The sequence below is a fragment of the Acanthochromis polyacanthus genome, chromosome 8 (genome assembly GCF_021347895.1).
Source record: "Acanthochromis polyacanthus isolate Apoly-LR-REF ecotype Palm Island chromosome 8, KAUST_Apoly_ChrSc, whole genome shotgun sequence".
Lineage (NCBI taxonomy): Eukaryota > Metazoa > Chordata > Actinopteri > Pomacentridae > Acanthochromis > Acanthochromis polyacanthus.
Window position 1 is genome coordinate 5155148 of NC_067120.1, and position 27742 is coordinate 5182889.

At 41.0% G+C, this 27742-nt stretch overlaps 2 protein-coding genes across 3 annotated transcripts in view; one reads left to right on the forward strand and one right to left on the reverse strand.

The window, feature by feature from the left end:
- The window catches only part of furinb (furin (paired basic amino acid cleaving enzyme) b), an 85377-nt gene extending 68465 nt beyond the window's left edge, over window positions 1-16912 (reverse strand). Inside the window, exons 1-2 of one of the 2 annotated variants that reach the window (XM_022198186.2) lie at window positions 16410-16912; window positions 8797-9076 (exon numbers count right to left, since the gene is read on the reverse strand). In XM_022198186.2, the coding sequence (XP_022053878.1) occupies window positions 8797-8973 (177 nt within the window). In that variant the 5' untranslated portion in view covers window positions 8974-9076; window positions 16410-16912. Of the gene's footprint in view, window positions 1-8796; window positions 9077-16064; window positions 16317-16409 lie in introns of those variants that run through there. The other variant, XM_022198188.2, reaches the window with a different exon arrangement.
- Window positions 16913-17431: 519 nt separating this feature from the next.
- Window positions 17432-27733, forward strand: accs (1-aminocyclopropane-1-carboxylate synthase homolog (Arabidopsis)(non-functional)). The gene is made up of 16 exons (XM_022198185.2): window positions 17432-17812; window positions 17965-18626; window positions 18737-19482; window positions 19588-19647; window positions 19797-19867; window positions 19978-20047; window positions 20948-21014; window positions 22543-22640; window positions 22805-22882; window positions 23107-23207; window positions 23707-23796; window positions 23894-23939; window positions 24070-24211; window positions 24650-24792; window positions 24975-25128; window positions 26825-27733. Exons 2-16 carry the CDS (start codon window positions 17984-17986, stop codon window positions 27241-27243), a joined length of 2928 nt encoding a protein of 975 aa, XP_022053877.2. The 5' UTR covers window positions 17432-17812; window positions 17965-17983; the 3' UTR covers window positions 27244-27733.
- The last annotated feature ends 9 nt before the right edge of the window (window positions 27734-27742 follow it).

The window sequence follows — 27742 nt, forward strand, 5'->3', positions numbered from 1 at the left end:
GTCCAGAAAATGTGAAGAAGTTTGAAAGTTTCTTCAAGTGCAGTGGCAGAAACCATCAAACGCTATGATGAAACTAGCTCTCATGAGGACCGCCCCAGGAAAGAAAGACCAAGAGTTACCTCTGCAGCAGAGAAGTTCATTAGAGTCAGCAGCATCAGAAATCACCAAGAGGCACCTCAGATTATAGCCCACATCAGTAGTTCCCAAACTTCAAGCGTCAGGCACATTTCAACATCAACTCTTCGGAGGAGACTGCGTGACTCAGGCAGTCGTGTCAGAATTGCTGCAAAGAAACCACTACCAAGGGAGACCAATAAGACGAAGAGAACTGATTGGGAAAAGGAAACATGAATATTACAACAGTGGAGATCTGTACTTTGCTCTGATGAGTCAAAATTTTGGGTTGAGATTTTGGGTTTCAGCTGCCATGTCTCTGTGAGGTGCAGAGGAAGAGGACAGATCTCGTCTACATGTGCGGTTCCCGCTGTGAAGCACGGAGGAGGAGGTGTGATGGTGTTGGGGAGGGGGCTTTGCTGGTGACACTGCTGCCAATTTATTCAGAATTTAAGACACACTTTCCCAGCATGGCTACTGCAACAATCTGCAGTGACAAAGCTCACCTCCAGGCTGTGTAAGGGCTATTTAAGGAAAGTGATGGAGTGCTGATTCAGATGACCTGGCCTGTGCATGCTTTAGGCTAAGTTTGGCCGCAGATAGAGGGCAAAGCAGCCTACAAGTATTTAGCATATATGGGAACTCCTTCAAGACTAATGGAAAAGCATTTCAGATGATGACCTATTTCAGTTGTGATATCTTCAATACATTTCTACAAATAATAAAATGGTGAAAACAAAGCTAAACCATTAAATGAGTAGGTGTGTCTAATTTTTTTTACTTGACTCTCTTCACAGCGCTGTTCTTTTCTATTTTCTTTTTCCCTTCTGTTATATGTCTAAAAAATTACATAAACAGTGATGAAAAAAGGGGTAGTTATAACTGTTCCAGAGATGTGTTGAGGCGACAGTCTAACGAGCTATTTCTAAAACTACGCACAAAGTTAAATTTCAAAACTAAGCATTAAACATCAGTCAGACTCAACAAAACCCTAGCAATAAAACACAACAAATGCTATTTGCTAACAGGCTCATGTGGTGAATGAAATCAGCACTATTTTCGCTGAGGTGAATAATAGCTATGGAGTCATGCAATTATAGACAAGAACAGATTTTCTTCCATGTAAAATCGGAAACAGAAAGAGTTCTGCAGTAGCCCGTCATGCAGGATCCTTACAAATGGCTCACAAGAACTTTTTGTTTGTGATGATACCTGCTCATGGGCTGGAATGAAATTCAGTTCCTGGAACAGCCTCGAACCTGTCTCTAGGTAAGGAAAAAAAAATTCATGGCCCAGTGTGATGCCAGAGAGAGCTGAACAGTTGCTGCTGTACTCTTATTTAATGTTCAGGTGTTTTAACTCTCTAAATTTCCCCAAAGACAAGCAACTACAAGCACAAAAATGTGTAAATAAAAGCATAAGGGGAAACAGGACGATATCTAAGCTGAGCGCGAACTGGGCCCACACATCAAAAATGATTTATTCATGTAGTCACAAGACATGTAATTCATGTCATTTAAATTTCACCACATTTTAAAAAATCCCTATATATCTAACTGAGAACATCTGTTTAAATGTATTATTTTAGCCACAGGAGAGTACAAGGTAGCAAAAGTTTTGGCCAATGCGGCTGAGGCAGAATTATACTGAATTTAAATTCTTCCCTGAGAGCAAAAGTGAATACTTTGCAAAAGGAAAGTTCCATCCTTGATATACTCCAAGCCATCCTCAGTCAATAATGGGCAGATTATGAATTTGAGTAGTCTTAAAAAAGCCTTCCCTGAAGAAAAGAGCCCTGAATGAAGGCCGATGATGCACACGCATCGCTAACTCCATATCTCAGAAGAACAGAGAGCAGTCTGATTGACTTAATCCTTTTCCACACACTTGATCTGTACTGTCTGGTCTTTGAGTCATTCAGCCATCCTTTCACTACAACAACCATACTCCTATCCACCTTTTTTCTGCAGTCCAGAACCTGAATGCAAACTTGTTACCAATGCAGTGTTAGTGGCAGGCGTAACTAGAATCAGAGTTTTATGGGTTAAAGATTCTTGAGTTATAAAACAAACTTTATTTTAAGCCTTTTGAATAGTGATATCAGTGGATTTCTGGCACAGCACCAATCCATTTCTCTGAGACATTTTTGGAAACAACTAAAAGGCCCGTGGCTGCAGGCACCATATAATGAAGTGGTGCATTTAAATGAGAGACAGCTCAGGGACAAGGAGGTATACTTCACTCAGATCAGTAAACACTGAAATAAAGTAGAAGCTCGAGAATGCAGAAAGGGAGGAGAGAGAACTGTAAGAGTGGAGATAGGGTTCACTGAAAAGAAAGTATGGAAAAGAGAGGCGACCAGACTCGCAAATACTTAGAAAATATTTGACATTTTAAGATAGGAAGAGATTAGAGAGATACATAAGCTGACGTTGAATACTGGATATCCACAGTATGCAATGCAGAAAAAGATGCTTGTGCTAATTTAGAAATGGTGTCATCACACAGTTTGTCCAGAGGAGTGCACTTTGACTCCATTGTTTACAACAGTCTCAGTACTATATGTAGAATAAGGGTCGCAAATGAGGAAACGGGGGATGCTCACTCAAGCAGCGCCTTCACAGTAAGTTCTTAACAAGCTTGTGAAATACATTGCTGGAAAGTTAATAAATAACAGTCCCGTGATTCTCCCTTTTCAATATAATCATAAAAACTATAACAAAACTCCAGTATTGGTCAGGCTCCAGAAGAAATAAAAGAAGGCAGGCTGTAAAAACGGCAAAAAAGTCACAAAAAGAAATGAGAGCAAAGAAACATTTCCCAGTGGATTTTATAGGATATGATAGACACTGGTTGATTCAGGTATAAAATACCTCAAAATAAAAACACAGAATAAAGCGGGGTACAAACTGTCAGTAGATTTTTCATTCTTATGGTATTTACTGACGTCTACAAATTCAGGAAAAAAATGTGAATAACAAAAACAAGGAGACAAGCATACAAAAAGGACTCATCACTTTCTAGAGACGCTTTTTTAAATTTTCAGAACAGAGAACAAATTGCAGGTGCAACTGAAAATTGCTCCTATTATGAAATTTGTGGCTTTGAGATGTAGAGAAACGCATGGCACTGTGTTGCCAACAAAAAAATGACCCCCCTCTCTCTGCACTGTAGTCAATCTGCTGGAAATAATATGCTGGCAATTTTCTCCATGGCAACCTAATGCCAGAACAGGCTGTAGAGTCGTGTGCCAGTTTGCTGACAGTCACAAGAGCCTTACAGTGCAGCTGTGAGGCAGTGAGCAGGAGCAGAAGGTTACACCAAACCCTGAGATAACCATCACTATGGTAAATGCACACAGACACTTACATGCACATGTGTGTCTCAAAGGGAATAACAATAACCTCTATTCATTTCTAAAACACTTACCGTAAACCTAACCATAACCATTACTTCCCAAAACCTTATCCAAACATTGAATTGTGTTTTCCCTCTAAAATTAAATGATTTACTTTTTAGGGAAAAATTCTTTGCCACTAAAAGGCAAACGTCTTCCTACAATATAACTGTGTAAACAGATTTATGCCCTTGCAACATGAATAATACAAGCACAAACACACACGCAAAAAGAAAAAGACAGCCACAGCCTTACACTACCTTATACAAAAGAGAATGATCACAGGTTTGACTTGGTGAGGTTTACAATTCTAAATCGAAGAAGAACAAAGAGCAGGAAGAAATGTGTCCAGAGAAGAGGGAAAAAAATGAGGAAGGAAGGAAAGAAACAAATGACTGAAAATGAAGGATCTGGGCCCCTCCTGAATATTTGGTGTTTTTGAAAGCTCATTTCATGCAGTGTAATGATGCTGGGGAGGAAATGGTGCTACGGGAGCAGAAATAAATTAGGACAGTGTCTGTCAGTCTATCAGAATGAATATTAATATTTTGAATTAATAATGAAGAAAACATTAAGAGTGTATTATCTAACAAGCTGAAAATGTAAACACATTAAGAGTAATGCTGTACATTGTATATATAGCTTATCTCATTATAGGCAGAGAGTGGACACTGCACAAATAAAGAAAAACAACATTTATAAAACACATTAAGCTAAGCGCTCCATTTCATAACTACACTTTCTGTACTACTGCTATTTTCCCTATATTATATGTTAGTTAATTATCAAAGGCGACATCAAACTGAGCTTCTGTTGCATAAATAATTACTCATCTTCATCCTATCTCAACCAAGATTCCTCTCAGTTTTTCATGATTTTGTTACTTTCGTTATCATCATGCTAATGAGGGTGCAACAAAGTCAAAGCATGCCAATTATTTGTTTAAAATGGCTCTAACGCCAGCTTAGCCAATTAAATTAAATTTGAATGTGGATACTTGTTTACATTGACCATTAGGTAATGTGAGCTTCATCAGTTCTGCAAGATGTGAAATCTTCACTCCTCCAAAGCGGATATTTATCTCAGTGACAAAACTGTTTGCTTATGAAAAAAATGAAGAACAGAAGAAAAAAAAGACAAACAAGCCAGTCTAAGAATGAGTTAAGACAACAGCCTGGCAGAGCAAAAAAGCTTGGATTTCTGGCGACAGACAATCTTACTCTTTCTTATAATAATCTCTTGGTACCGTTATTATATATTAGCACCTCTGCAGACTCTATTGAGATTCATTAGCGCCAACGGCAAGGCTTCACAGTTTTTATTCAAAGAGGCACTCCCTATTTTCTCTTCAAAGTCCTGTGGGAAATTGAAGACAACAAAGACTGCAGGTACACACACTGACTGACTATGTGCTGCAGAAGAGCCAAGTGTAGTATAGGTTTATGAGTGAGACCGGAGTGTTCAAGTGTGTGAATATGAACATCTCAGAACAGGTATGCACTGGAGGAAAACAACAGGGACAGACTGAGATGGAAACCCACAGAGGGAAAGATGGAGACAGTTTTGAGGTTGCTTTTATGAAACTATTACCTTTAAACAAGTACACACATACACGTGAGTCTTCCATTTGCACTTAAGGCAAATGAAGAAACGAAAAAAAACCCGACAATGTCTGATATAACCAGCCTGTTTGACAGAGCTCACTTTACTAACCCGAATCAAACAGGAAATAATCGAACTCTTCTCTTTGTGTTCTTCAAAGTATCAGTGCCATTTCTGCGTGCACTCAATGCTGATGAGGTGTGACCATCTCCCACATCCACCAGAAAAATAGATGGCAGAGAGAAAAGGAGTGAGTGACAGTGAGATATATTTCATGAATTTATTTAGTTGTATTTCATGCCAATACAGCTTGTTGAATCAAATCAAGAAAGAGAGAGAAAACTGGCCGGTGGGTTGGTGCGTCACAAAGTTGGCAGGGTGTCATGCGCAGAGTAATGGACAGAAGTCTTGAATTGCATTATATTTCACCTAGCATAGAGCGTTTATGTGCTTGTGTGTAAAAAAAAATGGATTTTTGAAGAATATTACAGCCCCAACAATTTCCACGTGATGACTGCTCACTACCTGGAAATAACCTGCAAGCTTTGCAACAGAAAAGCCGGTGGACTGTTTTCCTCCAGTTTTTGAACGGGGCCCAACCAGTTCAGCAGACAGTAGGAAGCTGGATAACAAAAACCTTTATTCCAGATTACACTTGCCACATGTTTTGAGTGAGTTATCTATAAATAGAGAGAGACCAGGGGACCCAGATAGAGAGAGAGATAGAAAGACAAAGAGACACAGAGAGAGGCTCTGGCTTTAGACGTCTACTCCGGGGTGATTCAGTCTGTCAACACCCACAGAGCCTGCCCGTGCTCATAAAAACAATGATTCTGACTCGGCTCACCAAGAACACAACATGACATTTAGCTCTAAACCCTGGTCCGGAACTCCCACATAGACAAAAAGCATTATTGAACAAAAAAACCCATATATATATATATATATATATATATATTATTGCACAAATTGCAGAGAAACAGATATAACAACTCTGTGACATCCTGTAAAATGCTGATGCACACTGGGAAGCCTCGATGACATTTACTTTTAAACCCTGGTATCCAACTACATGTGCACACACACCCACTATCATTCCCTTACACCCACTACAAAGAAATTTAGGCTGAAGCATTATGAGCGAATCTGCAAATACATAAAGACGCACCAAGACGGCATGGCATTTCTGAGTATTGCAGTGAACAAATAATCAGTTATGTGATGATCCTATAATCATTAGTGATAAAAAAAATCTCATTACCTCCTGATTATACATCAGCCTCTTTGTTCTCTTCGTGTGCCCTGTAGAACAACCACCAAGGATGACGGGAAAATGACTAAGTTGTTCCCTGTCTTGGCTCCCAGTCCTAACTCTTACCCTCATATAACCCACACTAAACTGTCAGTGTGCACATACACCCATTAGATTATCGCTCTCTCATCGCACCTACTCAGGGACTAGACACTAAAATAAAGCTTATTTGGGTGCCTCTGTGAAACAATGACTGAAGATGTACTCCCACAAAATCTAATTCCAGACAGTGGATAATACTAAATTTCAACCTTCCAGTCATCCAGCACTCATAATTTTCAGTCCATAACACTACACTAGCTCTCCTTTTTATAATTTAGATTTTTTTTTGTTAGTGTCTCCCACACAAGCTCATAGCCATCAAGCTGTCACTATGTGCCTCCTTTATACCCTTTTTATTTTTTTGATAACTGCTAATTGTCTCAATTCTTTCTACACTTTTTTCTCCTCTGCTTCTATACTCACCTTCTCAAAGAGCAGGCAGGCAGTGCTGTCTTCCTCTCACATAAAAACTGCACAGAGAAGCTTCCCTATGGTGGTGTCACGCACAAAGAACCAAAGAAAGGTAGTGAAAGGTTGACTGGGGTGAGATGAGCAGGATGTTTTTGGGGCTAACTACTGTATGTGAAATGGGGTTATACCTCTCTTTCACTCTCCGGGGGCTTGAGCAGTTTTAAGTCACATGCACTAAATTGACAACCTGCCATATGGCGTCAGAGATTTAGCAACAGAGAGTCGTCTGTGAGGATTCGGTTTGAGCCTTCTTCCAGCATCTCCTCCTTTGACGCAATCACTAATTAACAGAAGGGGAGAAGGAGCAAAACATCTAGCCATTAATCTAGTGGTATAATAGGCAGCGTAGAGGCTCCAAATGTTTTTTGTTTTTTTTTTGCTGGGATGAAATGAGGGAACAAGAGACAAACAGGAGAAAGAAAGCGATTAACGATTTTTGGGGAAAGCGATCGCATAAGGACAATATAGAGAGAAAGAAGAATCGCGCTGTTCAGCAATAAGATGCTTTGCTTTGTTTTATAACATTATTTATTGAGTATATATGTGTATTCTGTGGGCAGACAAATTGAAAATGTCATTTTATCCAATGTATGAGGCCTATAGATTGATGTGCTATCTCGAATCAGCAAACGGTTAAAAATAAATGTCTGTTAGGGGCTAGTATAAATAATGTAAGCTTTTTGTCACTCCGCAGTAAAACAGCTTTAGAATGTTTTCGACTGGAACAACTGCAACTACCCAGTCAATATGAAAGCAGCTTCAGATGCAAGCAGAATATAAGTCCTTAGACAAGCTCAATGTTAAATCACATGGATATGATTTAATAAAACAGAGTGGACGATAAAAGGAGTATTTAAAACTGACACATGCCTAATCTTGTCCAGATTGTCATAAACCCACATGACAACTGCTCGCTAGACTAACAGAAATACTAAAAACATCTCGCTTTGCACTGCAGACAAAGCTTTATCTTTGACAAAGTAAAGAAAGCAAAGATAAGCCTGAATTAATTTTGCAAACCTCTCTTTCAGAAAATCCTCTTTATTTGAGGTGGGTAGAGGTGGGATGGGAATATGCAGAACCTCCTACGCATATTCCTAAGAAGTAATCCAGAGGGCTGTTCACTGGTGTGTGTAGCACACAGGCAGCTTCACAAAGACACATGCAAATGAAGTTAAGTCTTAAGTGGAGCAACAGGAGAAGAAGGACCAAATAGCAATTCACTGTCAAGTGCTGAACACAAACATGAAAAAGCTCAACCTTGGAAGCATTTTGATATTCAGGGGACCTGACACACCAGTGAAAGAAGGATAAGTCACTCCTGCTTCTCCCTCTCCCCTCCATATTTTCACCTCTTTTCACTATTGTTTTCCTTTGCCCTATCTAAAAACTGTGACACAACAGCTCAATGAATTAAAATGACTTGGAAATCCCAAAAACAAAAGCTAATAGCAAGCAATAAAATTATACTGCGTACATCATAATTAAACGTAACAACCTTCTTTCAGACAGCCTTGCTATTCCCGTCTATTTCTACCACCACTCCGTAAACACAACTGTCTGCCAATGTGTTAGGAAGTCATGCCTGCCCTACTTAAGCTGTAAGAAGTTGAGGAGGCCACACTTCAGCAATCTGCTGCACAAACAGGGTGGCCTGGAGGTGTTATGTCAGGCTCTCTGACGCTCAGCTTTGATGTGCAATCATTTTGTAACACTGACGTTCACGTACCTTATAAGTCATAGCTGTATTTGTATACATTTTCACGTGAGGTGGTATAGGGAGTAATACGAGAGAGACAAACACAAGCATACAGTGTACACAGTATAACAGTTTTTCGTGATAGCAGGGATAACTCACATTTCCGTGGTTGATGAAACCATGTTCCCTGGCGATGCGGTCAGCCTCCCCTGGTCCCCCATTAATGTGGACAGCCCAAGTGTTGGTGTAGACCTCTGCGGCATCAATCCACTTCAGTTCAGCTGTCAGCAGGACAAGACCTGTCCGTAAGAGCAGCAGGGCCACCCTGGCATCCATTAAAAGGAGAACTCTTCTCAGGGCAGTCTATCCGTCCGTCTGTCACAGCTTCCCAGGCAGAGTGGGGCTGCTCTACCTTACAGCAGCAAAGTAGAACAGTGGCCTAGAGATAAGAGGACAGAGCAAGCTATAAACAAAAATATGGCCTTCTTAAATGGGTCACTCTTGGACCTGAATTACCTACTGCAGATAGCATTCAGAAAACAAAAAAACTGCAGAGCTATCGGGTCAAAACTGTAGCAAAAATAAATAGCACACCCACAGGCCTTATCATGCGTCATGCTCAGCTCACTGTCCACTGTCAAACTGAGGGAAAAAAAGCATCTTAATACATGTGCAAAGCATACATATTAGGTCAAAACAGACAAAGGATGTGCCAAAAACAAATTTATTTTTCACTCCCCCTTCATTTTTGCAGACCTGAAATGGTAATGTATGATAATGATATACAGAAGGCATGTTGCTGCAATACAGGAAGAGCTCCAAGCAAGCCAATACACAGCTAATAGCAAGCAAGAGAGGAAAGGCTTCTGAGAGAGAGGATGTATAAATTCTGAGTCACACATGGCCCGTATTTGTAGGATATTTCAAAATTGAAATTCGCGCAACTACTTACTAGGTACGAAAAGGTGATGTTTAAACATTTTAATTAAATACTAAAATAACAAGCATGATAAAACAGATCATTTTTGGGGCAGATGTTCAAGCGAGAAAGATTTTCAGACTTGGACATTCTGCTGGCCTTTGATGTGCAGCTCTTTGAGTCCCAGGGAAAAAGCTTGTAAGACACACATGAAAAGGAAAGCTTTAAGGTAACCGACTCAGGGTAAGAAGAAAGATAAGGTCTGGGTATCTGTTAAGTATATCAGTTCATCCTGAGAAAGATGAAGAGGAGAGAGATGATGAAGGCCTAAATGCCCGTACTGTTTCACTGCTGATCCCCTCAACATGGTATCACGATGTCATTCAGTGAGCCAATCCCTGCTAGGAGTTGAATATCCAATATTAACCTTCTTAGTAGATATAGAAAGGGTATTAGGGTGGTAGGAATTCTTTCTTTAACCTTGTAATGATGTTAGATCCATTTGTCTGTACCACACTTTAGTCTGAAGCAAGACATCTTGACAACTACAAAGCAGAGATAGCAACACCGTAAAAAAAACAACATGAAGTGCATGAATAAAGTGTGGAGCCACCGTACCATGACTCTGATGGATGACACTGTCTTAAACAGCCAAATTCTTCAACATTTGTTCAATTTGTTTTAGAATTGGAAACCGAAACCCCCAGTCTTGCTTTGCCAGGCCATTGTTTAAAATGTAGTGGTCTGGCTTCACCACACTATCATTTTTCTGTAGAGGAAATAAAACACTCTGGCTTGCTTGTATTTCTTTGCACCATTCACAGTCGTCATAGGGCGGGGGAAGCAAAAGATGCAGCTTTGGTTTTTCCTCAAAATAGTGACAGGTGGAATTTTTGTGGAGGAGCATTTGCATGCAGGGAGACAAACACTTTGATTAAAATGGATAATCCACCAAAACAATCTAGCGGGGCTGCCTTGCAGCATGATCAAAAACCCTGGCCAAAATTTAAATTTTCAGTGTGTCAGGGCTGCTGTTCAGAGGTTGCTATTGTATTTTACCGTGGTGAAGAAAACGGTAGAATACAGAGGGCAGAAGGAAGGAGAAAGCTGACTGACACTATCAGTAGTTTATACCCACAGCCTATATCTGGCAAGTCAAATTAAGTACCATTAAATAAGATGGTGACCGCTCATTGCCTTTAAAGCAGCACTTATTCTACTAGGTACACTTGTGCACAATCTGTCAAGATACTTAGTAGGTAGGCTGTTCCAAGCACCTTGGAGAACTCTCTCTGTCCCTTTGTGTACTGCCAGGCCGATTGAATGATGTTCAGATCATAAGTCTGACGGAGCCACACCATCTGTTTCAAGGCTCCTTGTTGTTTTGTCCCTTAAGATGTGATGGATAGAAGGATGGCAGTGTCTATAAGCAGTGTGGTAGAATTCCTTGTGCACAATAATAATTGAAAACAAAACAAAAAAAAGGCTCAAGGCATCACAAACTGTCTAGTTATACTAGGGAACGACTTCAGAATATGATGACATGCTGTTTTCCAAATGCAGTATCTTTGCCAATAAATTTACAATGTAACTAAAGTGCTTTTCAGACATGACAGATATGTGCTGGCTTCATTAATCTGGTTAAGCGACAGCAGTTTGTCATTCAGACGTAGGTCACTCGTGCATTAGTGTTCCTCACAGCTAAATTCAGTGATGGAGACAGCCATGATACACATGATACTTGTAAGATTAGACCGTACATCAAGTGACATAATGCATAACAATGCAGTAAAAAACAAAAGACTAAATCAAAACTCCTTGTGTAACAAATGATTTAACTGCAGTGTAAGCACTGTGACTCTGTGAGTGATAATTCACCTGTCTGATGTGAGGGAAAGAACCCAGTGTGTCTTGCGGTCAGATCCTGTCTCCATGTCTGGGCTAATTTATAATTAAAGAAGATACTTCTGTTGTTCCACGTGCACAAATGCACACAACTCCCTCTGTCTTTGGTGATGCTCAGGTGGTAAGACTCCAAAAAATAGTTGAAAGCAATAAACTAAATTCAGCACTTTCTCACGTTTTGTCAAAATTCAGATTATATCCATTATTAGTGACTGTCAGAAGTCCAACCTGTTACAGCTTCTGTTTTCATTGCAATGAAGTTGTTTATAATTGACATTTCAGTTTGTAAAAGGTGTGAAATTGCAGAGCAAATTGAACGAAAAAAGGCGTTTTGTGATTTTGGCATGCAAACCGTGTCTTCGGCACAGCATTTGAAAGACAGTCTTCCACAAACCACTTTACTCCTCTCCAAGTTTGCCAATCTGCAGACCAGTGCTGTGTTGAAAGTGATATGGAAACGATATTAGGTTTGACCTTGTAAAATTGTCATCATGACTTTTAAGGAAAAGTTACCAGGGTTCTAATTCAGAAACGAGGCCGGCATGTTCAGATGTCGTCTATTAAAATGGAAAGACGTGAATGTCTGTAAGGGGCTTAAGAATATCTTATGCTTGTGGGAAACCAGAAACCACACCGTTTTTGGGGAAGGCAACATGTGCTTACATATACACTAAAGTAATGTCTAGAAAACACAACTTGGTTTTGACATTGCAAAAATAAGAGCAACCAAGCCAGGCCAGGTTATTAAGTATATATTTAGTGAAAAATTCAAGCTGCAAGATGCCCTACAAAAAGCTGAAAGAAAGTACCACCTTAAAAGGCTCCAATTTTAGTTATTAGATCAGTATTGATTGCCCGTAGTCAGTATGAGTGTTTTTAAATAACTGGTCTTCTCTTGAGAATAAAATCTACAAACTCTAGCTGCTGTTTTTCTATTAAGTTCCTTCCTAAAAGTGGCAAACACTTCTTAACATTCTAAGAAAGAAACTGCCCTTTCCCTCTTCATTCTCCTGAACAATTATTCTGGTTCCGGTGAGTTATATGCATCCAAGCCATTCAAAGAGGAGAGGCTCACTGAACATGTCTGCGCCTTCACAGATATATTTGGGAGTGGGTGTGATTTGAGCACAGCAGGAGAGGTGGAGGATACATGACCAGGGGCTGTCACTCTTCCTGTGGAGCAATTCTTCTGTGCTCATTAGATGCAATGCTGGAGCCACAAAAACAGGAGCATGGGTCTGCTGTCAATGAGACAACGGAGAGACAGGAGGGGAGAAAGGAGGGGTGGGTGTGGAGTGTTCCTCCCCCTTACAGCATTGCAGAAAATAACGAGCACATTATAACACAACGCCCAAAACACGTTCTCTCAAAACATAGCCTGGAGAGGAGTTAACAAGAGGCTGCTTACTCTTACAATATACATCAAAGGCCCAAAACTGAGATGAAACTTCAACCTTCAAACCGCAGGAGAACTAAGACTTTAGACTCTAAACTACAATAAAATCAGAAAAGCAGTTGCATAACCTCAAACAAGATTAGTGCCACATTGGAGTAAATGAACCACCGGATATGCAGGGGTGAATAAATGACCTGTGGTATGCTAACATAACATGAAAGCTTTGAAATATTGAGCATACGCCTTCTGTTTCAAACTATTGACAGACCCTTGAATGCGGTTCAGTATGTTATGGTGATGAGGAGGGCATGTAATTTTGATCAAGGATAGCCTGTGTTTCACAAGACACCTTCTCCCGTCTGGATCGCAAGAGCACCTGCAACAACAACAGGTCAGGGCCGTCACTCAAAACACTTGGCATCGACGTTCTGTCTCAGAAATTCATAATGAGGCATCCCCGGCTGTCCTTCATCATCGACAGCTTAGGTGCCCTTGAGCAGCATGCTTCACCTGTGGAGCTGCTCGGTGGCCAGCAGAACGAGGCTTTGCTGTACAAAGTAACCACAGTGATTCCTGTGTTTTGACACCTAATCACGATTCAACGATCCTGAGAAAAGAGGGAGCTGGATCAGAAATGTATCCACATGTACAATAATTATTGTTTTGATAACCTCATTAAAAGTTCTCTTTAATTAAACATGTAGAACATAAATTAATAAAGGCATTCCATTTTGTGTTCAGGTTTGTGTTATTCCAAATTTTGATACTAAGATTTCCACTTTTTCTGCACACATCTATTGGTTCTAAATATCGGTCATCTACCTCGTTGATTAGTAATAACTGATATAAGCACATATCGACCTCTAATGAATATAGAGATATAAATATCATATCCACAAATTGTTATTGAAATTATTATGTTCTTTTTGCTCAGCTCACAGGCTTTATTATCTGATATGATCATCTAAACTCTTTTGAATTTAACGTTACTGCCCAACAGATACATAAGCTGAAAGTACATTTCTGGCCAAACTGGCTTATCTCAGGCAGATTAACTCTGTTGTTCTGGCATACAAACATTTTTATAGGTTGCAAGAGAATGTGGCCATCATTTTTCTTAATTCAGATTTATTTCATACCAGCTGTGTTTAGAGATATTTGTAATAATTTAAATAATCTGGTTTCTAATAAAGGTTAGTGTTCATTTCTTTCATTTCTTTCTATGTTATATTCACGGTTAGTGCCATCTTGCATAAAAAGCTTATCGTTCTATTGTAAAATATCTGCCCTCAGTAAGTGTCTTTGTCACAGCTCTCCAATGATCAAATTTGAGGGATCGTTGCCAAACAGTTTACATACAAAATAATATAATCAAATAACTGATTAGTTCTTTTAAAACTCTCAGATGTCCATACTCGTATTGGACTGAAAAATCTCGTACTTGTAGCTGGGTGGAATGATTAATGAATGACTGACCCATCATTTCCAATGCTAATTAAAATACCAGCCTTCACACAAATGAAACCAAATTTCCAGTATCATGGCACACACGTCTTCAGACCAGAAAACTGCCAGTTTCATTTTCCTGTACTCATCTGGAAAACATTTGATCCCCGCTGCTCCACAGCAACTGCTTAGTGAACAGCATGAAAAGTCTACTGTCACACGAACATTTCCAACAGTGCAAATGGGACGCATCTGACAAAGACTATGTGCATTCAGTTACCTTTTCTACATTAGTATCAATCTGGAAAGATGCAATAAATGTGGGGATGAACAGGCAATTTCCATTGGTAATGACAAGTACACGAAGCTGTGACAGACCATATGCAGCACTCCAGCTCTATTTCAGGCTGCCCACCAGCCAAATCAACACCCACCATGTGCTCTGGGATGCCCTCTCACAGAAAAACCAAGGCACACAACCGAGCTGCAGCATTTGTGAAGTACCACTGACAGCCAAGTATCCTCTCCTGAGAGGGAAAATTGCTCCAAGTTAGAGTGTGATTGGAAAACCAGAGCCACTGCACAAGCATGTTGTGCTCCATCAGGACAGCAGCACACAGCTGGAAGTGAGTTGTATGTTGATCATCTGAGGCACACTGAGTGAAAACACCATCACTGAGAACCAGTAAATCCAGTTCCGTCCTGACTCTCACTGTCTAGGGCTTACGGATATGGAAAAACTTGATAAAATGTTGTCTAGAGCAGCAGCAATGTTTCCAGGAGAAAGAATCAATTCTGTAAGTAATGTCCCACAGAGAGATCCAACCCATTTTTAACAGCCATCTGAATCCTGGCATTGTTCCCTGTGATAAACTTTCCCTCATCCACAACCCTTCTCTGCCCTAGTTTATAGATGAGTTATATTGTTGACAAGTTTGTCTTCCTACTTCTTTCTCCTCCGCTGCACTCCTGTTTTATGCCTCTTATAAAATGTGTGCTCCTAAGAGCTCACAGCTGAGGAATTACCAGTACTGTTAAACCCGCTACTGGTGACGAACCAACTGAGCTGGAAAGTTGGTGTTTTGGGCAGAGGCAGTGTAGCTTCCTCTGGTGGTATAAACACAAGAACAAAACCTTTTCTTAAAGCTTTGATCACAAAACTGGCCTGGGCGAGATGCAGGCCTAACAAAGAGAGGAAAAAAAGATTAGTTTTGTAGGGTAATCTTTTGATGTGGTGTGGTAGTGGAATCTGACGGAGGAGTACGCTGGGAGCAACACCGTTTGCCTCAATAGCTGGTGACCTTGACTTCCTCCCTTGCTGAGATCCCAGTGGGAATTGGAATAGATGTACTAACAATAGTAACCTTAGGGCAAGATGGGGGATGACTTAGGTCACTTAAGGTGCAGTTTTCCATCGTGTTTGTTCAAAATGATCACAGTTTGCTTCTGTTCGAACAAGCACATACTCAGTACTTGATGTCAGTTTGAATAGGAATTGTGCGCAGCTCGGTCTGAACAATTTCAGCCTTGTCTGAGAGGCAGCACTAACTGAAACTAATTACAGCAATTCGCACCTTACGCAGATAAAAGTACTTGATGAGGTTTTCAGCCCATTGAAGCTTCAGGGTGAATGTAGAAAAACAAAACTGTAAGAGTGTGTGCGCAAGAGATGAGACAGAAGAGGGTGGAATACAAAAAACACACACATCTGCATTAACCCAGTCAGATACTGCAGAAAACAATGCTGTAATGGTATCTTACCAACAATAAACTTCAGAGAGGAAGCGCTTCTGGATCAGTTGTCTCGCTAAGCCATATTTCTTTTAGCATAAGAAAACACGTCCACCTAACACTGGAATTTGGAAAAAACAAACAAACAAAAAAAAACAAGAAGCCCAGACTGGGGGAAGGATTCACCTGACTGGGAAGACTGGTGTTGGTAGCACTGGCAGAGACTTGTGCTGAGATGCTGTCCGCAAATACTCCCATTGTTCCCACCCACTCTGTCACAGCTGAGCTCCCCTCCCGGCTTTGAACACTAGTGGGTTTTATTTTATTTTTTTAAACTAGCGTAACAATAAAGAAGGTGTGTGTCTCCACAGTTACCTTAGCAAGTCAGAGAGCAGCACGGACCGAGACGTCATGCCTCCTCCTCGTTCTCCTCTTCTCGCTCCGGGCGGAGACTCCCCTTTCTCCTGCGGTTTGACTTTCAACTTTACATCTAAGCTGACGCCGTACGTCCTCTACTTGGTCCGAGAGGCGAGTTTTAATTGCTATCCGCACGCATCCATCCTCTGCCAAAAGTGCTGTGTTTCAACTATCCCGTCCTGTGAGCCATCCGCCACCAACTTGCCACCACCATGGTTATATTTTGCCAGTTAACTTCACCCGTCGCACCCAGTAATTTCTCAAACGGCTTTCCCCAAAGGTTTCAGTCATTGCAAGTGGTTGGCTTTCATGCCTAGAGTTCGCTGACAAATAATTCGCACAAGTAAAATGAATGCACGGATTAAAAAAGGGAGAAAATAAGCGGCTACGTGCCAACACAATATAACGGTTCACTATTGGATGGAGATGACAACAAACTGCCACTAACCCTTTCTCTCCAGGAAATACGTAGATTATCGTGTACGCTCGATATGTTCACCGCAGCCATTGATGGGGGCGGCTGTTTGTGTCTTACTCACTCGAAGCGTATATAAGCGCACCGAAGGTCACGTTTATCCACTTTATATTCAACAGTGACAGTTTGCTTTTAAAATTAAATTGAATGTGCTTTATTGGCACCACCATACTGCCGAAGTAGTAAAAACCATTACATACATATCGAACATAAAACAAATCTCAATTAGTGTTATTATCTAATGCTAAGATTATATTAAAATTTTCATTTATACAATTATTTTTATCAGTTATAATGATATTTTTATCACTACAACAGATTTCATAGAAAAAAATCAATATATGAATAGCCAGTGGTCGTTACAAAGCCAATCCGGGCCGCACCTGTAAACAAAACACGCGTACTTGTTTCCCCCCCAACTAGCCCAGCTAATCGCTGTGTCCGACCGCCATCTTGTGGAAATGCACCGGACTTACACACAAAGCCAGAGCAGCACACCGAACGGTAGACGGCGCCACAACACAAAGCTCTCAGTCCGACTCTAGCTCGCATGGTTGTGTCTACCCCGTTACAGCCTGGTATAAGTGGAAACCAGCCCACTTTCAGCAGCTCCCGTGTTAACACGGACCAAAGTTATCCCGGAATAAGGACAGCACGCATGTGCCGTCAACCCGGATGTAGATATTGTAGTGCTCGTCTATTCCCCGTTTCTCCAAGTTATGACAAATTTGCACCGAGAGAGAATTTTATATCTTAGCACGGGGCTGGACAAAGCCATTCCAAACCGGGTTAAGTAGCCGCGACATGCATCGACCTACATGGATGGCACATCAGAGTGACAGCACCACAACAATCTGTGTCCGAAGAGCTGCACTTTTGATTTACGGTGAGCGAACATAAGTGGGCAAAATATCGTGCATATACGCCCTAAACTATGACATTAAGGTTGCATTTAAGTGTCAGCGTTTCTTAGTGTTCCTGAAGTTGAGATGACAGTTAGACTACACGTTTATCATATCGCCTCATCCTGTGTTGCAGAGTACGGTCTGTAACTTAGATGATGGACTTTCGGGGCAGGAGGCATGAGAGGGGCAGCAACTGGACTGACCCGGAGATAGTGGAGCTGCTCCAGCTGTGGTCCGATGAGTCGGTGCAGATTGAACTGGAGAGCTCACTGCGCAATCAGCGTGTATTTGACCGCATAGCACACATTTTGCGTGAAAAGGGCATCTACCGCACAGGCGATCAATGCAGGGAGAAGATCAAGAAGATGAAACTGGAATACCGCCGCATTAAGGACAACCACAAAATGAGGTCTTGGAAGTTCTATGATGTGATGGACCGGGTGCTGGCGAACCGACCGGCGATCACCTACTCCTCCCTGGGCGGAGCTGTCATAGCTCAACAGGTGTTTCAGAGCTCAGGTGGGACTGACTCTTACCTGCAAGGAGTTCCAGCAGGCTCCTTTGGTCCTACGTCCTCGGGTGGGTTTCTGTTTGGCCAGCCTCCAAAAATTGGAGATCCATTAGATATTAAATGTGAAGATGTTGAGGAGAGCATGCTGAACTCAGGTGTTGCACCCCCTGAGATGTACTATGGATCTGGAGATGACCAAGAAACAGATGGACAGTCTCTACTGGGGACGGAGGACACGCTGGGTCAGCCAGAGAGCTCATCTAATGCGAGAATTTCCCCCTCAGGTTGTCAGTCCAAATACTAACAATATTTTTAATATTCTCACTGCTAACATCAGCATACAATTAGAAGGTCATATCTAGTTATAAACTTATGTCTTTTTTTCTTTTCCCAGGTTTTAGTGACCTTAACATTGCTGGGGCTGCTACTCAGGCTGCAGATGGCCCCGTGGCACAGGACACATCTGGCCTCCCCAGCAAGGAGGGTTCTCTTCCTTCAACATCTGTGAGGCAGAGGAAGCGTCGGCGGGGTGGCAAAACATCATGGGGCCATGGGGGAGGTAGATGTGGTGGTCAGGAGAACTTGGATAAAGCCCTGGCAAGCTTCCTGAGCTGGCAGCAGTCTACAGAGGAGCGTCTCCTCTCGCTCGAGGAGGCCCGGTTGGAGAGAGAGTTGCAGGCTGAGGAGCGGAGGGAGCAGCGGGAGGAGAGGAGGGCAGAACAGGAGCGTCAGCATGAGCTCCGCCTGTTCAGCATGCTCACGGGGGCGTTGTTTGCTGTCAGACAGGGTGCTCCGACCACAGCGCCCGCAGAGCCCTCCGCCTCCCCCTCAGCTCATTTGTCAACTTTGCTGATGACCACCGCTGCTCCCTCTGTCTCGTCATCGTCATCTCAGCCACCTTCAGAAGCTCCCACAACGCAGGCGGTCTCCACTCAGGAGACAGAAAAGTCACAGCCCGCATCTGTCAAATCGTGCAAAATGTCTCAGAATACTTTGGCAACACTGAGATGTGCAGAGACCCCTGGATACAGTGTTTACCTGTCCAGCCGTGGTAATAGCATCCGACAGCACCAAGGCATTCTCCAGGAGGGATATGCCCAGTATGGGATGGACAGACACCACGACACAGACAACCCTGATGTAAGTGGGCATCGTGATGTAAATACCAGTCACAGGTTCTGGAGTGTCTGATTTGTACAAAAAATAACATTGTAAAGAATTTTTACTTTTCTTGGCTTTTTCCAGGGTGTAATCAATATGGGCACAAGTGAGAACAAACTGTGCTATGATCTTCTTCACACACGGGTAAGATAAATCTAACATTCACCTCCTCGTATAATGGTGTGATGTTGTATAGTGCAGCGTACTACAATATATTTCTTTACATGTCTTTACTTCATTCTAAATTATTCTGTTTGCATCCACAAATACTTTTATTTGCCTTGCGGCTACAGTTGACCAAGCCTGACATGCTGCACATGGACCCATCCTTGCTACAGTATTCAGACTGGAGGGGACACTCTTTGTAAGACGTATAAGCAGAGCTTTGTTACTTTTCTCTTCGTAAAGTTACAATTTAAACATTTCAAGATAAACAGTTACCTTCTGACCTTCTTTCCATTTGCTCTCTTTCAGCCTGAGAGAAGAAGTTGCAAAGTTCCTAACTCACCACTGCTGTTCTCCAACCCCACTGAAAGCCGACAATGTGAGTGAAGAGTATTGCCTTTATTGCTGGAACACAACATAAGTAATATGAAGCACATGTGCAAGACAATAGCTGTAGTTATTTGAATATATTAAAACCGTAGAGAGTTTGGGGAAAGCCTATAAATAACAGAGATAAAGTGTAACAATTACTCACACACTGTATGTGCAGTAAGCACCATCGTGAGCTTCCTGCACATTTAAATATTTACCTTCTTCTCAACAATAGGTCAGTGGGAAATATGAAACCTTTTACAACATTTGTATGAGCAAATTAAGGTTTGACGTGCAAAATGCTGTGCAAAAGCTAGAAAACATAATGAATCTCTAAGAGTTTAAACTACTGAACGGTATAAACAAAAGAAACTCTTTGTCACAATGACTGGTTGTACTTTACATTGCAAATTTTTATTTATTTTTATCATCTGCTTTAAAATGAAATAAAGCTAAAGCACGACGCACATTACATTACATTGATTTCTGGTGAACTTTTCCACCACAGACAAACATAACGGATGAAAATAAGATTCAATAGTCAGTTTGCATCCCTGAGAAATGTGTTTTTTTTAAAACAAAAAGCCTCTCTTTCTGTGATTGACGCAGCAATTTATGTAATTCCTCACAAATAACACTTTTTCTGCAAGCTCACAATGCTGCAACAGATGACACTTTGAATTATCATTATCAAAAATGAAGTCAATGGATCCAAGTAACATTGTTTGATTAACTCTTTCTAATGATTATAAAGATGTTCATTGCCACAAATGAACTAACTAACTATATTTAGGACGACCAACTCAATTTTCAGATGTAATGAATGTCTGTTGGTAGGTAGATACATTTATCAGGCCTCCTTCTGTGTCTTAATTGGGTCCTTCTGTGGATGTTTGTGTTTGTTCAGGTTGTGGTGATGAATGGCTGTGGTTCCCTCTTCTCATGTATTGCTGCAGTAATTTGTGACCCTAAAGGTAGGTGCACAAACAATACACACACAACACATCCATATCAATACTCTATGAATTTAAATGCATGTGCAATAGAGTGGAAATGTAGCCAATTTTCTTTTTTGTTGTTGTTGTTTCATTTTTTGTATCAAAAATGATCATTGTATAAAGTATAATAGAGAATGAGGAAGATTTCACATAATCATTTCAACAAAGTAGTTATTTAGGCAGCTACATAAATTACATATTGTTCAGTGCCACTGCAGGCGAGGCCTAATTTTGAGCAATGGGGTAAATCCATTTTGCTCAATAACTAACTTAATATAAAAATCATAAATCTGAAAATAAGCCCATAGTCACTAAGCCAAAGTTAACTATTCATCTCAGATAATTTGCCTGACAAAATGAGATCAGAGAATGTTTCTCACTGGGTGAATTTCTTCCACATTAGCAATGAAACTGACCACAACTACTTGCTTGATATGGCTCATTTAAAATGAGTCATATACACATCTGTTGCACATTTGTGACATTGTATTTATTTAATTAAAATTAGGCATTCATAAACTATGTTTTGCAAGGAGTTAATATGTATACATACACTCACTGGCCACTTTATTAGGTACGCCTTGCTAGTAAAAGGTTGGATCCGGTTTTGCTTCCAGAACTGCCTAAATTCTTTGTGGCATACTTTTAACAAGACAATGGAAACATTCCTCATAGATTTTGGTTCTTACTGACATGACAGCATCACGCAGTTGCAGCAGATTTGTCGACTGCACATCCACCACACAAAAGTCCCGTTCCACCACATCGCAAAGGTTCTATTGAATGGAGATCTGGTGACTGTGAAGGCTGTTGAAGTACAGTGAACTCATTGTTATGTTCAATAAACCAGTCTGAAATGATTTGAGCTTAGTGACATCAGAAGATGCTCCACTGTGGACATATAGAGATGGACACAGTTAGCAACAAAACTCAGGTAGGCTGTGGTGTTTAAACGATGCTCAGCTGGTATGAAGGGGCCCAGAATGTGCCAAGAAAATGTCCCCACACCATTACACAACCACCAGCCTGAACCATTGATACAAGGCAAGATGGATCTATGCTTTCATGTTGTTTACGCCAAATTCTGACCATCTGAATGTCGCCACTGAAATTGAGACTCATCAGACCAGGAAATGTTTTTCCAATCTTCTGTTGTCCAGTTTTGGTGAGCCTGTGCAAATTCTATGCTCAGTTCCCTGTTCTTAGCTGACAGGAGTGGCACCCGGTGTGGCCTTCAGCTGCTGTAGCCCATTTTCTTTAAGGTTGTTGTGCGTTCATAGACAGTATCCTGCATTCCTTGGTTACTGTAGTTACTGTTGCTTTTCTATAATCTCCAAACTGTCTGCCCATTCTCCTCTGACCTCTCACAGCTGCCCTTCGCTGAATATTTTGTCTTTTTCTGACCATTCTCTGTAAACCCTGGAGATGGTTGTGCATGACAATCATATATGTGTATATATGTGTGTCTGCATGTATTTATATGCTGTCTGTTTCTGTGTTGTAGATGCCATTCTCATCCCTACTCCCTTCTATGGTGTTATCACTGAAGATCTACATTTGTATAGTGACGTAAAGCTCTTCCACGTTCCTCTTGATTGTGAGGTAGGATTACACAACCTAACGTACTTGCAGCCATTATGTTTGAAATCTTTGTTAAAAATGTGTGTTTTGTTGCATTCACCTTTGCAGCAGAGTGTATTCTCAGCCAGCCAGTTAAAGTGTTGATGATTTTTTTTTCTTTTCCTCTTGTTCCTTGTTATTCATAGCCTGATAGCGAAGACGGCCGACCCTTCCGCCTCACTGTGGGGAAACTAGAAGAAGGTCTGCGAAGGGCTAAGCAAGCGGTAACTCATGAGAGCATGTTTTCTTAAGCACTTGGCCTTAATGAATATTTAAAAAATAAAGACAGAATCACTCCAGAAATACTCGGGCAAAGTTCCCAGTTTAGGTAAACACCTTGGAATGCTCTATTTTTCTCAGAGATTTGTTTTTCTAGCTTTATCTCTACAGACTGTGCAGATACACTGCATCAGTTTCTGTCTACTTAGAAAATGCTTCCTTTTTTAAGGGACTGATCGTTCGAGCTGTTATCCTGATGAACCCCCACAACCCACTGGCTGAGATCTACACCCTAAAGGACATGATTGGCTTCTTGGAGTTTGCCAAAAGGTATGTTTGCCCCACTATTGTACCATACTGTGACCTATCACTGTAATCCTCCCGGTCTGCAGTCCTGCGGTTCTTTGAAACACATTGCCAATTCACTGCATATATTTCCTGCTGTGATCTCTTTTACTTTACGGCCGAGAGCTCTGTCCCCGTGCGTGGAATATCAAGCGCTCTTGATTGAGTTTTATCACCTCTCCTAACCATCAGCATATTGTCAAGTGCAGCCATGTGCCAAAGAGTCTCCTGCATCATCTATTGTTTTCTAAATGATGTTGCCAGTGTAATTCTCTCCAAAGACCCTTCCAGGCACTGAGCTGTTGTAACCATAAACCACAGTGCTTTTACAGTGGCATGAAATGCTGAAGGAAACATTTCACATTTTTATTGCCTTTTCTTTGTCATAAACAGTCATTAACAATACAAAACTGAGGATTATTAATGCTGCACTGAAAATATGTATATATTTACCTTATTTTCTCTCCCTCATTTCCTCCTTTAGACATGAGCTCCATGCCATTGTGGATGAAGTGTACATGCTGACGGTCTTTGATGAATCTGTCACCTTTCACAGTGTCCTCAGTATAGACAGGTACTAACCTCGGCACGATTATTCTATTAGGCCCTTAATCATCACAATTGTGGCTGAAGACATCCTCTTATCTCTTGATGATGTGCCCTTATTTCAGTTTGCCCGACCCACAGAGGACACATGTAATGTGGGGGATGAGCAAGGTACGTACTGTGCTGAGGTGTCAGACTGTGAGACTTTTTATATTCCTCCAGACACGACAGTGAAATCTTTTCCTCAGTGGGTGTTTGCTTTCACAGTTCTCTTTCACTGACTTTGTTTTGTCCTTTCTAGGACTTTGCAATGGCAGGAATCAGAATAGGAACTCTGTACACTGAGAACAATGACCTTGTGGAGGCTATGGCCCAGCTGGGCTCCTTTCATGGCATCCCTGGGCCCACCCAGCACCAGGTAGCACAGCTGCTTCAGGACAGAGGTATGATCCAGGCTAGTAATGACAGATTTCGTCTGATGTCAGATTTGTCAGCTCAGTTTGGGCAAAAAAGTAAAAATTCACACTTTTATAATCAGCTGCCTTTACTCAAAGCAAGCAGTTTGCGTACAGATGAGTTTAAATTCATCCATCCATCCATTGTCTATACACCGCTTTATCCTCACTAGGTTCGCGGGGGGTGCTGGAGCCTGAGTTTAAATTCATATATGCAAATTATTTTTGATGCAAGCTTTTCAGCAATCCAAATGTGTCTTTCTTTGTGCTTCTTTCACCGCTCGCAAGGAATATCAGTCCCCCTTTTCGGCTTTCTCTGATGTGACAGGAACACAGCATGGGGTTCTGCTCCACATCAAGCTGCACAAAGACTTGTAACATTTAATTTACACTTGCCTGTTGTCACTTCACATTCTCTTGTTGTAGAGTGGATCAATGAGGAATTTTTGCCTGAGAACAGACGCAGACTGAAAGCTGCTCACAGTTATCTGACTAGAGAGCTGCTCAGTATGGGCGTCCCATACCTGGACAGGCCTGCTGCACTGTACGTCTGGGCTGATCTCAGAAAGGTAACAAGACCAACGTTAGATTAAAATAGTGTCGATTGTACTATAGTTCCAACTGGTGCTTAGACAAATGCATGTCGTACAATTTATTCCTGTTGAATTCCACTTTTCTTCTCATTTCTTGGAAACAATGTGTGAACATTTCCAAGGTTTAATATGGCAGCTCTGTCTCTCTGTTTTGGTAGTATCTGAGAGAGTCATCGTTTGAGGAGGAGTTGTCCCTTTGGAGGCGGTTTCTCAGACATAAGGTGGTTTTGAGCTGTGGCCAGGCGTTCTCCTGTTCCACACCCGGCTGGTTCCGCATAGTCTTTGCAGATCATCAACATCACCTTCAACTCGGTCAGTCTGTAGTGCTTCATGTACAATACATACTGCATCTTTCATTTTTAAGACTTTTTATGCCCACTCGGTTGTTCAGCTGGGCTCTGTCCTGACTTCACCAGACAGCTACGAGCTTAAATAGCAAAGAACCAAATGTTAAAAACAACTCTGCAACACAAGTACGTTATACATAAGAATCTTCTTTATTTTACAAGCATTTTTCAGCACCTGGCTGTGAACAGACTGATTTAAAGCATGTGTAAAATACCACAAGCTATATACAGTATACACTATTAGAAGACTAAATTAGTTATCTAATGAGAGCTAGAAAAATAGACAAAAGGCAAAAAACATCTCAGGATCACAGAAAACAATCTAATTAAGATCAGAATATCAAATATGTAACACTGCAGTAAGAAAAGTTAAGGCAATTAATGACAGTAGAAATGTAATTTAACAATTAGGAAAGTGCTGTTGATTTTCAAGATCGTAAATGCAAAAATCCTTTTTTTTTTTTGCTTCCTAAAATTGTAAATGCCACTCCCATCTTAAGCTGAAATTGCCCATATCCCCAATTTCAAAAAAGGAAAAGTGTCAGGCTTCTAGGTCATGACAGGTAATCACATTGAACCTTTTTTTCTACCTCTAGGTTTTAGGTACTTACCCAAATTTTACATCCTATTTTTATTTTTCTCATGGTGCTTTGTGACTGTGAGATGTTTTTAGGTCTTAGTTTTATTTTGTTGTAAATTTTAATTAGAAAAGTTGGATTTACAACGTCCTTTAGAGGCCAGCAGTTTATGTGTCTGTCCCTAATTGACCATATCCCAATCTCCACACTCATGAACTCACAGACCATGAGGTGCAATCCCGCTAAGCAGGTGAGGGCTCATTGTTAAATCAAGTGCATGAAGACGCCCTTTCCCCTCCGTCTATATAAGTCCACATATCTGCAGACTTTTTTAAGGGACTTGACCGTAGTTTATAGCAAAAGTTGATCTACTTGTATGAACACAGTTGTCCTGCCTCCAATACAATGTACACAAGCCAAGCACTGATGATGTACGGAAGAGCTAGGAATCTGTATCAGATATATCTGTTTCAGTCAAACATCTGCATAGGATTTAAAGCTGTTTATGGCTTTTCTGAATTTTGATAGTTGGGTAAAATGTATTAACACTGAAATGCCACAAACGGAGCGACAGCTCTTTCTATGAAATGGCAATTGTGTTTCCAAGTGATCTGTGCTGTCACAATAGTTGGTTTCATTTCTCTTTTTTATATAATTTAGAGTCTTCATGAACTCACGTGCTCAGATACTACAGCACCACACGAATGTGATGGAAGTCTGTAAGGCTTTATTGGTTAGACCTTAAGGTCTGTAAATCACCTGATGAAGGCCATGTGTTCAGTTGTGTTTAAATGAAGAGGATCCTTCCATTTATTCACCTGGCGTTTCAAAGTTGTTTTTCCACAGCAAATTATTTACTGAAAAGTTGATATCTGTTTTTCAAGTTTTCAAATAACGTGGCTGTTCCCTCTAACTCCTATTTTCTGCCTTCAGCTAAATATTGATTGGAACATGTCTATTATTTCATTCATTTAGTCAATAGTGTGTTGTTATTCCAGATCATCTTCTGCTCTGTATCTTGCACTAGGTATTGATTGGATAATAGGTACTGACTTGCTCTGTTAATGTTTTGTGTAATTTCAGGCCTGAAGCGAATTAGAGAGGCTTTCAGAGAAAATGAAGAAAATAGGACCCGCCCTGACTCACTCTCCGTCAAAGAAACCGTTGAGGACAGCAGAAAGACGGTGAAAGAGGACAGCGTAGATTCAGACAATGCTGCCATTGTGAATTCAACATCATCACCCCAGAGCAAGTCATCAGACCAGCTGAAAGAGGGGGACAGCCCTGTTCCTGACACAGGCTCCCTGGCCACTGAGGAGTTTGAGCTGCTGGATAGCCAAGCATCTAAACCTGCAGAGAGTCTGAACTCACTTATTGGTACTCTCAGGCATCAGATCAGTTCCTCTGATTGGCTGGAGAAAAACACTCCAGAGCTGTCTGCTGGGGAGGACCCAGAAATTCTTGATGTATTCAAGGCCCTGCTGCAAAGAGCCAAAAAGTAAGCTTAGGATAAACAGACACGAATGTGGCTGCCAAATTTCGAGAGGCAGTACTTGAGCATCCTTCTTGCTCCACGCATTTGTGTTGAAAAGCTCGACACGGACACCTGACACAAGGTCAAGTCCGATGCCTCTTTCTGACAAGCGAAATAGCTATGAGCAAGATAAAGAGAAACAGTGGAGGAACATGGTGCATTAAAGGCCAGGACGTAAGAACAAGAGAGAATACTTTTCTAAATGCATCTTCAGGCCTTACTGTTATGCTGCTAAAGGAGATTGCCTTGTTTTTTGTAATCTAGAGTAACATATGTGTTTATTTCCTCACATTCTAAGTGAATGCCAAATGTCAATCAACCAAAATCAGTCACAAACATAAGTCTTGTATCTTATGAACTGTACATCATATTATTTTGTGTCATATGCAATTTAGTTTGTCACAATACTGTAAAGTTAATGATCTGTGAATAAAGGTAATGAATTGTAGGCCATTTAACCCGTTGAA

What these genes read in the sequence shown, in the direction of transcription:
- accs (XM_022198185.2), top strand. Translation starts at nt 17,984, where the DNA reads ATGATGGACTTTCGGGGCAGGAGGCATGAGAGGGGCAGCAACTGGACT. An exon ending in CCCCACTGAAAGCCGACAAT is followed by an intron (nt 20,048 to 20,947) that starts GTGAGTGAAGAG and finishes GTGTTTGTTCAG; the next exon opens with GTTGTGGTGATGAATGGCTG. An exon ending in TGCGAAGGGCTAAGCAAGCG is followed by an intron (nt 22,883 to 23,106) that starts GTAACTCATGAG and finishes TCCTTTTTTAAG; the next exon opens with GGACTGATCGTTCGAGCTGT.